Source organism: Apodemus sylvaticus, chromosome 22 (assembly GCF_947179515.1).
Source record: "Apodemus sylvaticus chromosome 22, mApoSyl1.1, whole genome shotgun sequence".
Lineage (NCBI taxonomy): Eukaryota > Metazoa > Chordata > Mammalia > Rodentia > Muridae > Apodemus > Apodemus sylvaticus.
This window is the reverse complement of record NC_067493.1, coordinates 31694005-31708950: the sequence shown is the minus strand read 5'-3', so window position 1 is coordinate 31708950 and position 14946 is coordinate 31694005. Positions and strand designations below refer to the sequence as shown.

Below are 14946 nucleotides of genomic sequence, written 5' to 3'. Positions count from 1 at the left end.
ACCCCGCAGTGCACATGTGTAGGTATGCACATCTGTGCAGATTTACAGCTGCCAGGTGAGGCTGTGCAAAGAGGAAAGACAAGCCCACTCATTTCATTTTTGTCTACAGACGAGGGATGTTTCCATTGTTTTTGCCACGGGTCTGGAGAGCTTAGACAGAGGCGGTTTGCTGAGCCCCTCCCCGCCAGGGACAGCCTCAGCCCAGGGAATGTTTGAGGCTAACCCTGGGCAGGCAGATTCTCAAGTCTAGTCATCCAACCCTGGCCAGAAGATTGTCCAGGGTCCACGCCAGACAGCGGGACAGGAGCATGGGGAGAAGGCCCTGGGCACAGGCAGCAGGCGGGCAACGGGAGAGGCCCTGGGCCACAGCGCCTGATTTTTTTTTTTAAGGGCCCTTTAAATCTAAAGTTATCTGGAGCCAGCGTGTTCCAGGGAAGCTGCGTAAACCCTCGCTTGCCTTACTCCTGGCTTCAAGCAAAATGGGGGGAAAGGGAAGGGCCAGAGACGTGGCTCCTCTGGTAAAATGCTTGACTCCTTGTGAGACTGACTGTGTGTGTAGTGGCATGTCAGACATTCAGTCACGCTTGGTTACACAGTGCATCTGAGGCCAGCCTGGGCTACGCAGTGAATTCCAGGCAAGCCAGAGCTACACAGCCTTTGTGATGATGTCTCAAAAGCAGCAGGAGCAGAAAGAAACGGGAGGGGCAGCCTGGCGTGGGGGTGGTGGTGGTGGTGGGGCGGACATACCTGGAATCTTAAGCCTTTAGGAGACTGAGGCAGCAGGATTAACATCTGGGGATAGCCCAAGCTACATACGGAGAATTGGTGGTGGTGGTGGGGAACAGGCTGACATTATAAAGATGAGAAAAGAAACAGAGAATATGGAAAAATCTAGTACAAAGGCTAGGGGCCAGCTGGGTGACCTCCCTCCCCCCACCTCCTCCCAGGAGAGGGAAGGAGGGGAGAGGCTAGGCTGGGGGGGGGGGGAGCAGCAGAGACTGACTCTTACTGCAGAGGGAAGACCAAGCCTGGCTTAGCAAGTGCTAGAGATCTTTCCAGAAACATCTACGAAGCAATGGAACCGATAACTTAATTCCCACATCCCTTTGCTGGTCCCAGAGAAATCCTAAGAATGACTGGTTTAAAAGGGCCAGGAACTCTTGGCGGAGGTCTGAAGGGCGGGGCCTCCCCGGGCCTCCCGGGGTAAACAGCAAGGCCAAGGCCTGGGTCTCTCTGCTGGAGGGGAAAATTCATCCCCTGCACAGGCAGGCCAAACACCTGGCTCCTGACACAACAGCCTCTGGTAGTGAACGGCAGGAGGGGCTGAGGACACTGAGGGGGTCTGGGTACTTATCCAAGCCACACCCCACCAGCCCCGTGGCACCTGCCGGGCGAGCCCCCGTGAGATCACTACCTTCCAGTCCCAGATCGGGAGGCAGCGGTCCCCGGCTTCTTTAACAGAGGGTGCCGCAGGTCACGTGTTTATCAGCCCAGGCAGCGAAGATCGAAGACCCAAGTCAAGGCTCAGTCGTGTTGACTGTGTCTACTCCAGCTGGCACGAAACAAGGCGCTCGGAGCTTTTTTTTTTTTTTTTTTTTTTTTTAATCCTTTCAAAACGCAATCTTTTCCAACATTGCCTCCAAACAAGCTTTGGTGCAGATATTTGGGAGCAGAGGGAGGAATGTGGAAAAGAAGAAAAAAAAAAAACCAAAAAAACCCAAATTCCCTGGCCAATCAGACTTTTCGTTGGAAAAGTCTGGCGCACCCATACCCGGTCTGTCGCCTGTATTGTGCCCTCCCCTGAGCCCTGGGGCTCCAGGTTTGATTATCCAGGCACGGGCAGGTGTTACCCTGTTCCTCAAGTTCCCAGGAGCAGTCTAGACAGGTGCTCTACCACTGAACTACATCCTGCGCTCTCTCTCTCTCTCTCTTTTTTTTTTTTTTTTGCTTTTTATCATTTTGAGACAGGGTCTCAAAATTGTCCGGGCTAGTCTTGAACTTGTGATCCTCCTTACCCAAGTCCCCCCCAAGTTCTGGGACGCCAGGTCTGCGCCAAGCCCAGCTCCATCCCCCAAGTTAGAGGGTTGTCTGGGAGAAAAGGAATGGCCGGCGGTGTTTATCTGTTTACATATGTGTATGCATATACATATTTATGTATTTAATAGGCTATATTAGAAAATTCTCTATTTATAAATATAAAACACTGGTATCCAAACATGACAGGGCTAACTAAAGTGCTTGACAGGAGGTGGGCACGCATCCTCTGCAGGTCACACTCCCAGACCCTGCGGGCCAGGATGAGGGGACAGCTAGGAAGAACTGAGGTGGAGCACAGTGGGCGTGGCTGAGTCTGGCAAACACCAGATGCACCACTGACCCAGGGCTGTCCGGTGGCTTTCAACACCAGGCCTCATCTTTACCCTACATTTGGGCTCTGCTTCTATCTGGGAGGACGGCGGCAGCTTTGGAAGGTTGGGTGTGGAGGAGCTGTTCCCTCGGGGAGGGGGGGAGTCTGCTGCTGGGGCCCTGCCTAACTTCTCTCTCCACAGGACAGGATCGAGGGCTGTCTTCATACTTAATAATCTGACAGAAACACAGCATGATGGGGCCTCCTGGGAGGGTCTTTTGCTCCTTCTGGGCTTCTTTCTGAGTAGGTGTCCAGCGAGGAAGAGGAAACCCCTGGGCGGCCGACCAGGAGGCTAGAGCCTGACTCATCCCCAAGCCTCAAGCTGTGCTTCTGAACCTCCCCTGTCCCTAGATCCAGAAGTCCCCGCCAACCAGGCCCAATCCCAGCCTCAGACCCACAGAAATGCCCCACAGGCAAAGGGTCACCAGAGCTCTGGGGGCGGGGAGGGGGGCAGCAGAAGTAGGAGCTGTCCCCCATGCCCCAAGTAGGGGAGAGCCTCTTCTTCCCCCAGTGACACAGTGCTACAAGAACGGGTTCGTGGTTGGCGGTTTGGAGGCAAATGCTGAGGATCCGGTCTGCAAAGAGATAGCAGAAGGTTAATAGATTAGCAGGGAGGGAAACTGCTGGGGACCTCCAAACTCGACTGCTTGAGGGACAGACAGCAAGGGAGACGAGGAGACACTGGAGGGAGTGAGGTATTGAGGGGGCTGAGGTATTGTGAGGTATTGTGGGGGTACATGCCTGAAAACTTAGCACTCAGGCGTCTGAGGCAGGAGGATCACGAATTCCAGGCTGCCGTCTACTGGGATACACAGTGTGACTTAGTCTCAAAAAAAGGGAGGAGGAGGTGTGTGTGTGTATGTGTGCTGGCTCCTGTAAGGCATGGGCTCCTGAGTTCGAATCCTCAGCACCCATATAAAAAGCCGGGGTGGTCACACATGCACCCGCAACCCCGGAGTTTCTAGGGACAGAGACTGGAGGATCACTGGGGGCTTCCCAGCCACCAGACTAGCTCCAGGTTCAGTGAGAGGCCCTATCTCAAGAAATGAAGGCCGAGGGTGATAGGGAAGGCCACCGGAATCCCCTCTGGCCTCTGTGAGTGCACGGATACACATGCATGCCCAGGCCCAGGAAGGGATCTGGTTATATTCCACATTACTGCCTTCTGCAGAGATCTGTGCGGCTCCAACATCCCGGTGCGGTGCTTACCATGAAAGGATTGGTAGAGATCCCAGCCGGCTGGCTCAGTGGCCTCTGCCCCAGCTTAGAGGGCCCCAAGTCGCCAAAGGAAGAACCTGGGAGGCAAGGACAACGATTTGGTTGACTGTGTCTCTCACCTTCCTGAAGGGGAGCCTCGCGCTCCATTCCCAGGGAACACCCAAGAGGGATCCTTCCAGAATTCTCCTTAGAAAAGTGTGGAGCCTGCGGGAGACAGAGGCAGCGCTGCAGCACCTCTGCTGCACCCTACTGGTCAGAAAGGGAAATAGCTCAAGTCTCCGTCTGTACAAGCCACAAGCGCCCACAATTTAGCAATTGTCTTCCTAAAAGGCTGAAAATATATAAACTTAAAAATATTTTGGCCGGGCAGTGGTGGCGCACTCCTTTAATCCCAGCAATCTGGGAGGCAGAGGCAGGCGGATTTCTGAGTTCGAGGCCAGCCTGGTCTACAGAGTGAGTTCCAGGACAGCCAGGGCTACACAGAGAAACCATGTGTGTTTGTGTGTGTGTGGGGGGGGGGGGGGGGATTGGGCCAGGTAGCGGTGGCACACGCCTTTATTCCCAGCACTTGGAAGTCCAAGGTAAGCAGATCTCTGTGAATTCGAGGCCAGCCTGGTCTACAGAGTGAGGAGTTCCAATACAGTCAGGGCTATATAGACAGACTGTCTCAAAAACAACAAACAAAACCATATACATACATACATACATACATACATACATACACACACATGTATGCTTTTGTTATTGTTTTTTGAGACAGAGTTTCTTTGTGTTTAAATTTGTATTTATGCATGTGCATGCAATGGTTAGAACAAGAGCACATATTGCCCTTGCAGGGGCCGGAGTTCAGTCCCCAGCAGCAACACCGAATGTTCATGAACTCCATGGCTCCAGCTCCCCGGCATCTGATCCTTTTTTTTTTTTTGGCCTTCGGGAGTATGAATATCTATGCTTACTCACACAGAGACACACGTACACATAAGTAGAAAGTTAAATTTTAAATATTATGGCTGGGGCTGGAGAGATGGCTCAGCAGTTAACAGCATTGCCTGCTCTTCCAGAGGTCCTGAGTTCAATTCCCAGCAATCGCATGGTGGCTTACAACCATCTGTAATGGGATCTGATGCCTTCTTCTGGTGTGTCTGAGGACAGAAACTGTGTGTGTGTGTGTGTGTGTGTATGTAGCTTTAAAAAAATCATGTCTGTATTGAACATGTACTGGACGCCCTTTCTTGTCAGTTCTTTAATATAGTTTAACTGCTATTTATGTAACATTTCTGTTGCATTAGATTATAAACAGCCAGCTAGATGGTGGTGGCGCATGCCTTGAATCCCAGCACTTCGGAGGCAGAGACAGGTGGATCTCTGAGTTAGAGGCCAACCAGGTTCACAGAGTGAGTTCCAGACAGCCAGGGCCACACAGAGAAACCCTGTCTGGACAAACAAAAAAGAATATACACAGCCAAACATAGCGTCACATTTATTTAATCCCAGCACCTGCCAAGCTGGGATGATCAGGAATTTAAGGCTAGCCTGGGCTACACACTGCAAACCTATCTCAAAACAAACTAAAACAACAACAACAACAAAATAAGATAAAAAAAAGGGCTGGCGAGGTGGGTCGGTGGTAAAGGCTTCTGCCGCCAAGCCTGTTGATCTAAGTTTGATTCCCAGGACCCACACGGTGGAAGGGGAGACCTGACTTATCACAAGTTGTCTGGACCTTCCTAGCAGTGCTGTGACACACTCACCCAAACACACAGAAATGTTCAACAAAACAGGCGAAGACTGGAGAGATGGCTCCACAGTTACAAACACAGTCCTCTCTTCTAGAGGACCAAGGTTCACGCCATGCAGGCAAAATGCCCACACACACCAAATAAAATTCTTTTATAAAGGATATACATGTGGAGAGAGAGGGGTGTGTATTGGTTCCTTCCTTCTTTATTGGGCTGGGAGTGGAACTCAGTGCCCTTAGCGCCAGGCAAAGAGCTCCACCCCGCCCTCTTCACTGTGAGAATTCCCGGCAGGCCTTGCACTTGTCTCAGCCTCTCGATTGCTGGGATTAATGCTCTTGCGCACTGGCATGCACGGGCCGTGTATGTGACCGTCATGAGTGTCTATGGGGTCGGGTGCGCATGCGGGCTGGGGGTGGGGTTCCTGGAACGGATCACACGCGGTCCTCTTACCATTCTGCTGTTCGGCCAGTCCAGCCTGTGTGGGGAACACGGGTGCAGGGAAGGTCGTGGCGAAGGCCCCGGAGGGGGGCACTGGCTGCAGAAGGCCAGGCCGGACGCTGCTCATCCCGAAGCCAGGCCCTGCGGAGCGGGGGCAGGGGCTCAGGAGGACTTCGGGCAGATGAGCTGACCTTTCCCCCCTCAGTCCTCCCAGGTGGAAAATGGGGTCACTTTTCCCACGGTGGGAGGACCGCGAATGAAGTCCCACGGCCATCCAGCTTTTCCCCACAAGCCTGTGGTCTCCCTGCACTCGGGGCTCCTGGCTTGGAGGGTGCGGTGCTCGTGAACCACACAGAACTCGGCCCACGGACAAGGTGAATTGTGACCCCTTGCTATGGTCTCATTGATTCTCCCCATGTGTGTGTGTGTGTGTGTGTGCGCGCGCGCGCGCGCGTGTGTGTGCATGTGTGTGTGTGTGCATGTGCATGTACGTGTGTGTGCGTGTGTGTGCATGTGCATGTGTGTGTGCGTGTGTGTGCATGTATGCATGTGCATGTATGTGTGTGCGTGTATGTATGTGCGTGTATGTATGTGTGCGTGTGCATGTATGTGTGTGTGTGTGAGACTCAGCTCTAGGTGGCCTACTGTCCCCCCGTGCTGAGAGCCCATCGAGCTAACAGGATTTGAGGAGTTTAAGGGACAATATAGAGGCTGTGGAGGGCCGGGGACACGGGACTGCAAGGCCTTGCTAACAGACAAGGACAGGGAATAGTAAGGGACTCCGTGCTTCTCTGCGAGCTTAGGCTTGGGACACTGAAGGGGGAGCACCGGCTGCTCCAAGGGACGGATCTGTGTGCGGGGCAGAGGCAGAGGCATCATAGTGCTGTCAGCTGACAGGAAGATACGCTTGACAACTGACTGGGGGGGTAGGCACACCTTTCTCCCCCTCCCTCTCTCCCTCTCTTCCCCCTCCCTCTCTCTCCTCCCCCTCGTCCCTCTCTCTCCTCCCCCTCCCTCTCCTCCCTTTCTTCCCCCTTCTCCTCCTCCCTCTCCTCCCCCTCCCTCCTCACTCTCTCTCCTCTCCCTCCTCCCCCTCCCTCTTCCCCCTCCTCCCTCTCTCCTCCCCCTCCCTCTCTCTATTCCACTCTCCCCCTTCTCTCTTGACTCTCCTTCCTTTAAATCTCTTTTTTGTCTCACTATGTAGACCAGGCTGGCCCGGATCTCACTGTGTACCCCAGCCTGTCCAATCCTCTCTTAAGCGGCACTGGTATTACAGGGCACCACCATGTGGCACCTTTTCTGTTTGCCATGGCACAGATGCTTCTATCTTTAGTCGACTAGGTAGCATGGATTTGCAGCTGGAACTAGCCTGGGCTAGTTGGCAGACAGTGGTGGTGAGGAGCGGGATGGTGACTGCTCTTAGGATAGCGAGAGACAAAGGGTTGGGAGAGTTAGCACTCTAAAAACTTCAAAATCAGTTTTGGGAACTTACCTGAGGCTAGACCATTGGGTTGGAATGGATTGGTAGAAGGCAGCTGGGGCTGGGCAGGGGTGGCGAAGGGGTTGGTGAAGGCTGCCCGCAGCACAAAGAGAGAGAAGTTAGAGAAGAAGATGGTTTGAGTCCTCTCAGTCTTGGGGTGCTTTTCCCACCTCCCCTTCCCGGTCTCCACAGGTAGGACTCACCTCCAAAAGGGAGCCCTGCACTGCCGCTAACACCGGGCACAGCCGACTGCAGTGTGGGAACCTGGCTGGGCATCCCAAAAACACTGTGGTGCAGGGAGAGAGGTGGGAATGGGCATCTTCCAGGAAGAGCAAGCAAGGGGGCAAGAAGGCAAGCCCGCTGTGTTACCCAAGGCTAGCCCAGCAAGCCAAGGGGAGACAAGGAAGTCACAGGGCACTATCAGCCTGTGAAAACGCCACCAACCTTCAGGAGGGTCACACCGTGGTGTCTGGACCCACCTGCCAGGGAGACCTCCGGCAGCCATCCTGGGCCCCAGGAGGCCGCCCACATCCGCAAGGCTGTTGGGTTGACTGGCAGCGGCAAGGGGAGCAACAGCAAAGGCGGACATCTGGCTGCTCCCTGGATGGGGTAGAACACGGAGGCCGGGCTGAGACCCGCGGGAAAGGGCAGAGGAGGAGATGGAGGTGGGGGTGGGGTGGGGCGGAGTGATGGCAGGTGAGGCGCCTGCTGGACTCTCTGAGCCCGTCCAGCTCTCCCACGAGGACCTAGCATAGGAGGGCTCGTCCCCCGAAGACTTCTGGGTGAGGCAGTGAGGCCTCATCTTGGCTGTCTTCTTGTATGCCATACAGTTTGGTCTGTATGCCCGAGACGGCTGCCTGTCGCCTGTCTCTTCAGGAAAAGGGGCATTCCTCCTTTCTGCCTTTGGCGAGACAGGTTCTCAATACGTAGCTCAGGCTAGCCCTGAGCTCCCCTTTATCCTCTTGCCTTAGCCTCCCGAATGCTGGGATTACAAGTATGCCTGGACTGTACGGGGCTTGGGATCAAACCCAGGGCTTTGTGCATAGACGGACACTCTACAAATACATTCCGAGTTCCTGGTTAACTTTAAAAATCAGGCAGGCAGCGGTGGCGCATCCCCTTAAGATCAGCAGCATTCAGGAGGCAGAGACAGGTAGATCTGTGAGTTCAAAGCTAGCCTGGTTACAGAGTTCTAGGATAGCCAGGGCTACACAGAGAAAAGCCTGACTCAAAAAACAAAACCAACCCCCCCCCCCCAAAACCCCAAATCAACCAAAGGAAATTAGTTTATTAATTGTACGATGAATTAAATCTTGGGTCCTGTGTGTGTTAGCTAAGTACCCTACCATGGTACTAACGTCCCAAACCTTCATTTTTCACACAGGGTCTCACTACGTAGCTCCGTTAGACCTCAACCTCGCAGCAATCCAGGCTCAGTATTGGGAGGCCACCATACTCAGCCTCCCTCCCCTCCCCCTCTTCCTCCCCATCTGCCCCTTCCCCGCTCCAGTGGTCCCGGGTACAGAACCCAGGACCTTGTGCATGCCAGGCAAGAACCCTGTCACTGAGCCACATACACTCCAGGTCAGTCCTGGCTTCTTTTCCCACCCCTGTAGTCTGAATCCCTGTGCTTCTCCATGCTAAAGGCTGTACTTATCTTCTTCATTCCCTACTTCTTTGTGTGTGAGTGTTGAGTGCTTCTTACATAGGTCCTGGAGATCAAACTCAAGGCATCAGGCTTACAGTATACAGCAAGTGCCTTTACCCACGGAACCATCTTGACAGCGTCCTCCTCTCCCATCCATGCTCCCAACCACAGAACGTACGGCAGGTGGACCCGGGTCGTGCTTGCCTGCCTCAGAGTACACGGGGTTCCTGAGCTAAGGCAGCTGCCTCCAGGAATGAGTCAACTCTGGGTACTGCCCGGGTCTCCATGTTCCCACTGCTTCCCCAGGGAGAGAGAGCGTTCTACCCTAGCTGGCTGCTGCTTGGGTCATAGTCTGTGAAGTGCTTCCCTGCGGACACTAGAGGGCAGAGCTGGGCTTCAACTCAGGTCACCCACGGAGCCATCACCAGCTCCAAAGCTTCAAAGAGGCAGTTTAATACTTATTAATTTTTTTTTGTTTTTGTTTTTGCCTAGAGGGGTGCACGTGGAGGTCAGAGGACATGTAGTATCTGGGGCTCTTTGTTCTGTCACGTGGGTTCTAGGGATCAACCTCAGGTCACTGGGCTTGGCTGCAAAAGCCTTTAGCCACTGAGCGCCAAGAAACTGCACATTTAGCAACTTCCCCTCTTCGCACTCCTGACATACACGACGCAGCCTAGCAGGAGAGCTGCTCTCCTCTCCAGATCTCTAGAGTCTATAGCCTTTCTGCCTTGCGTTGCTAGGGATGGAACCCAGGGCCTTGGGTGTGTGCCAGGCAGGTACTCTGCCCCGGAGCTATACCCTCCTTCCAACCAGCAACTCCAAGCACACAGTGGGCATCTTCCCAGAGTGGTAGGGGATGGGTTAGGGTGTGGCCTGTCTGCTGTTAGAGCCGCCCAGGCCTGATGCTCCGCTCCGGGGAGGCTGTGAGCCTCCGGTCTTTCTTCTTGCTATCTTCTCTTTTCTCAGAGAGATCCCAGCACTGTTGGAATGTAATCTCCTGTGCTACAGACAGGCATCCCTCTGACCCTTACCCTCTCTTGTATCTTTTCAGACAGGGGCTCATGTAGTCCAGGCTGGCTTCAAACGCCCTAAGTAGCCAGCTGAGGACCTCAAATTCCTGACCCTCCTTCTTCACTATCCGGGATGACAGGCGTAGCCTACCACACCCGATGTACGTGCTGATAAGGACCAAGCCTAGAGACTCCCGACAAGCACTGTACCAAAGGAACTATGAATAAGTGTTTAAAAATTTAAAACTTTCAAAGACTTTTTTAAAAAAAAAAACAATTTTACTTGTATGAGCATATGTGTACTATGTATATGCCTGGTGTGCACACAGGCCAGAAGCCGGCGTCAGATCCCCTAGAACTGGAGTTACAGACGTTGTGAGCTACCATATAGGTCCTGGGACTTGAACCTGGGTCCTCTGGAAGAGCAGCCAGTCCTCTTAGCTATGATTCCACCTCTCCAGCCCAACCTATGTTAGAATTTATGGAATTCTGCTTCTTAGTGAATCGCCAACCGTTAAAGGATTAGGTTAGACAAAATATATTCTGGGGCTGATGGCTTAGTGGTTAAGAGCACTCGCCGCTATTGCAGAGGACCAGGGCTCGGTTCCTAGTACCTACTTGGTGACTTCCACCCACCTGTAACTCCTGTTCCTGAGGTTTCAACGCCCTCTTCTGGTCTCTGCACTTGGGGCACATTCATATATACAGGCCCCAAATGCTCATACACATGAATAAAAATAGAGTAAACCTTTAAAAAAATGTATTCTAGAAGTAGGCACTCCGGCAGTTGGTCACAAAGTCCTGTTTCTTCCATCTTAGAGCACACTTGCTAAACAGTTCCTCAGGACACCCTTGGCTGGCTCCCTCGATGTCGTGAGGGGGGAGAGGGCAGGCTCCTACTCGGCTGGCTTGTTAACTTCTCACTGTATTGGGTCAGCCACTGTGCTGCACACACAGGTAGATCAATATAAGTTCGAGGCCAGCCTGGTCTATAGAGCGAGTTCTAGGACAGCCTGGCTACACAGAGAAACCCTGTCTCAAAAAACCAAACCAAACACAAACTTCTCATTGTGTCTGGTACTCTGTGCTCTGTCAGAGCCTCCAGTTATTTTAAGTTACACAATTATGGGCGCTTCTGGATGGGTTTTAACAGAATTGTCTTCTTTACAGTTACGTGTTGATTAGTGAGTGACCAGGAGTGCACGGTGCTGGTGCCGTGTAGAGCTCAGAGGACAGCTTTCCTCTGTTGGTTCTTTCCTGGCACCTTGTGACTTTCTGGGATTAGACTGTGATGGTCAGGACTGGCAGCAGGCCCCTTTAACTAACAGGTCCTCTTAGCCTGGATTTTAACTGTTATCCGTATACAATGGTAACAGCTTGAGAAAAGAGAGTTCAAGACCCGTGTGGGCTGCTTAGTGTGATCTTGTTCCAAACTAAAAAGTAATGAGGGGTATAGCTCAGTAATAAAATGACTTGCCTAGAATCCCCCAGGGAGGGACTGGGGGGTGTGACTCAGTGGTAGAGCCCCTGCCTAGAATCCCCCAGGGAGGGGCTGGGGCATGGCTCAGTGGTAGAGTGGTTGCCTGATGCTGATACTTAATTCCCAGTACCACAAAATGAATCTAGCAATCAAACCAAAGCAGCCCTGCAGTTCTTAGTGACACAGTGTGACCCTGTGGGAAGAGTCAGGAAGCCTCAGTTCTGCCATGCTGTGTTGCACAACCTGTTTTATAATGCTGTATGTTTTCACTCTGGTGATGGAGCCCAGACTCAGCTCTCACTTTCTCTAATTACACACTTTACTACTAGAACCACACCCTGGCAACATTTCGTTTCATTTATTTCTGAGACAGGGTCTCACTCGGTAGCCCTGGTGGGTCTGGTACTCGCAATGTAGATCAGGCTGGCCTCGAACTCACTGAGGCCATCTCGCTTCCCAAGTACTAGGATTAAAGGCGTGTGCCATCCTGCCCAGCTACATTTTAAAGGCTTCAGAGGACCTTGGGTAGGCCAAGGGCTGTGAAGAAGGACTCACCAAAGCTGTAACTTCCAGTTAGCATCCGATTGGCTGCCAGCGAGGGTGGAGAAGGGAAAAAGAGCGTGAGTCATTGCTTGTCCCTAGACATCTGGTCTCTACAGCCCTTCAGCTGCCAACTTCTGGTGTCCAGGACAGCCAGAAGAAGAGAGGTGGGGCTATGGAGACTGAGATCTCGGGGCTCTGGAAAGAACTAAACGGTTGGTTGAAAGGGACCTCATGAGTCTCCTGCAGTCCCTAACAGTACAACACTCCCTTTCAAAGACCTTGGATCTTGGACGAGATGGCCGTGGACGCCTGGGGACTGCCTTTTACTTGACCCGGCCACTTGACCCTTTGAGGCAGGATGTCACAGACAATAAGGACAGGATGCATATATTTTTACAGGACTCAGCCCTCCGGTATTCCCAGTCAGGAATTTTTCTGTGTGGGTCGGAGGAGCCCTGAGATGGGTTAGCAGGCGGAGCGAGTCTGAAGACCCAAGTTCAATGCCCAGGACCCACAGTGGAAGAAGAGACCACTCTCGGAAGCCGCCATCCGACCTCTACGTGAAAGGCGAGGCACACATGAGCCTGCCAAGTGTGTGCATGTGTGCGCACAGAAATCTGTAAAATAAAATCATTTTAAAAGCAAGAAACAGCGGGCGCTGGTGGCGCACGCCTTTAATCCCAGCACTTGGGAGGCAGAGGCAGGAAGATTTCTGAGTTCCAGGCCAGCCTGGTCTACAGAGTGAGTTCCAGGACAGCCAGGGCTATACAGAGAAACCCTCAAAACAAAACAAAACAACAACAACAACAAAGCAAGGAAGAATATTGTCATGGGTAGAATCCTGGCTAATATTGTAGCAATTTTCCTTTTGTGATAAATAGTGGTCCCTGTCTGCGGGGGGCAAGCCCCAGGCTCTGTCACCCTTTAAGAAAAAGCAGTTTCTATGCCTCCTTTACAGTCATCTGGTCAATGTGGTCAATGGAGATGCAAAGGAAGGGAGGGTAATGTATGGACGTGGACGAAGAGGCTGTTGAACGAGGCCGGCAATGGGTGAGGCGGTTTACCTGCAGGGGTCGGCTGGGCCTGGAACGGGGCTTGGACCGATGGAGGGAGGCTTCCGAAGGCAGAAGAGCCGGGGCTGCTAAAGGCATCGAAGTTGGCAAAGCCTCCGTGGGAAGGGGTCTGACCTAAGGAGGACGGGACACAAATGTCGCATGAGGGAAACCTACACACACCCAGAGTTAATAACAACCCTAGGGACATAGAGGCAGCAGATCTCTGTGAGTTCAAGGCCAGGCTGCTCTATACAGTGAGTTCTAGGACAGCCAAGGCTCTGCAAAGAATCCCCTACCCCCCAAAAGGACATGCCTTTATCAGGCTGACCTACCGTCGGTGAGTCTGGGGGAGCACTTTCTTGATTAATACCGGTGGACCTAACCCTCGGAGGCCCTGCCATCCCTGGGCAGGGGGTCCAGGTCTGTATAAGCGGGCTGGCTGACTATGGCTAACTAGTCTACAGAGCAGGTCCCAGGCCAGCCAGAGCTACATGGTAAGATCCTGTCTCAGAAGATTGACACCGAAAAGGAAACGGGCTGAACAAGCCATTAGCAGCAAGCCTGCAAGTCACGATTGATAGATCGATTGATCGATCGATCCTCCACAGTTTCTGCGTCAGGTCCTGACTTGAGTTCCTACTATGACTTCTTTCAAAGGGGCTGTAAACCAAGGCATGGAAGCCAAATTAACACTTTCCTCTCCAATCTGGTTCTGGCGAGTCTTTGTATCACAGCAACAGAAACCTGAGACACAAGGTTCACTCCTGCGACCCCAGCACTCAAGAGGCTGCATTGAGATCATATCATGAGTTCGAGACCAGCCTGAACTCCACAGTACTATGGCCCTATTTCCAAAATAGACAGTCTCCTCCCTCCCTCCCCTGAACCCCGCAAGGCAGCTCAGTCCCCAGAATCTACATCATTAGCTTATAATCTTAGCACCGGAAACACAGAGGCAGGTCGTCCAGCACCATATATGCCGTAAGTTCCAGGCCATCGAAAAACTGGTTTTTGTTTGTTTTACTTTCATTGAAATGGTGGGTGCTACAGAGATGGATCAGTGGTTAAGAATGCTTTTTCTTTTCTTTCTTTCTTTCTTTTTTGGGCCACAGTTCGATAGCCAGCACTCACATGGGGACTCACAGCCATCTATAACTCCAGTCCCAGGGGAAGCCCTCTTCATGGCCACGGCGTGCACGGCCTGCACATACATGTATCACATGCAAAACATTTATACACATAAAGTAAATAAATCTTAAAAAAAAAAAGTTCAAAGAAACAAGAGGCGGCTGGTACGCAAGGAACAAGGCAGACACGGAGTCCTGCAGACTAGCCGGCCTGCTTTCTTATCCAACCCTGGAGCCCTGGCCAGGGATGACACGGCCTTCCATCTGAGGCCCGCCCATATCTCTCTCCTCTAAGTGCACACATATGAACATGCACACACATAAATGTGGCAAAAATTATTCAGCGTCCAAGTATCAGGATTACAGGCACACACTGCCACACCCGGCTCCCAGAGACAAAGTAATAAAATGAGTTCTTTGCCTGTTAAAGCAGTCCCTGGGAGCCCCCCACTGATGTTTTATGGCTAAACTACCCAATATAACCCATGCTGCTCCTTGGCCCCAGCCATACAGAAAAGTCAGGCCCCAATGGATAGATGTCTTTGTGGTTATAGATATAGCGTGGGCAGGTCCTTGTCACGGGCCGTACTCACCTCCAAAACCTGGGAAAGAGGCAAAGGCTGGCGCCACCTGAGGAGCAGCAAAGGGGTCTCCGCCGATGTCGGCCAGCAGGTCAGTGCTGGCCTTCTTGGTGGATGAATGGGAAGGAGGCTGGGAGCTCCTGGCCTGTGCTGTGCGTGCCTGAGACTGGCTGACAGACTTGGGAAAGAATTGTGTGTGACACTTAGAATCCCACACATG

At 52.6% G+C, this 14946-nt stretch overlaps 1 protein-coding gene across 3 annotated transcripts in view; it reads right to left on the bottom strand.

Annotated features, from left to right (window-relative positions):
* Nucleotides 1–2143: 2143 nt before the first annotated feature.
* Agfg2 (ArfGAP with FG repeats 2) overlaps nt 2144–14946 on the bottom strand; it is a 34690-nt gene continuing 21887 nt past the window's right edge. For 2 of the 3 annotated variants that reach the window (XM_052167555.1, XM_052167557.1), the window contains exons 5-13: nt 14739–14904; nt 13028–13150; nt 11976–12008; nt 7762–7882; nt 7486–7568; nt 7295–7375; nt 5815–5943; nt 3617–3702; nt 2144–2982 (exon numbers count right to left, since the gene is read on the bottom strand). In XM_052167555.1, the coding sequence (XP_052023515.1) occupies nt 2929–2982; nt 3617–3702; nt 5815–5943; nt 7295–7375; nt 7486–7568; nt 7762–7882; nt 11976–12008; nt 13028–13150; nt 14739–14904 (876 nt within the window). In that variant the 3' untranslated portion in view covers nt 2144–2928. The remainder of the gene's footprint in view (nt 2983–3616; nt 3703–5814; nt 5944–7294; nt 7376–7485; nt 7569–7761; nt 7883–11975; nt 12009–13027; nt 13151–14738; nt 14905–14946) is intronic. The other variant, XM_052167556.1, reaches the window with a different exon arrangement.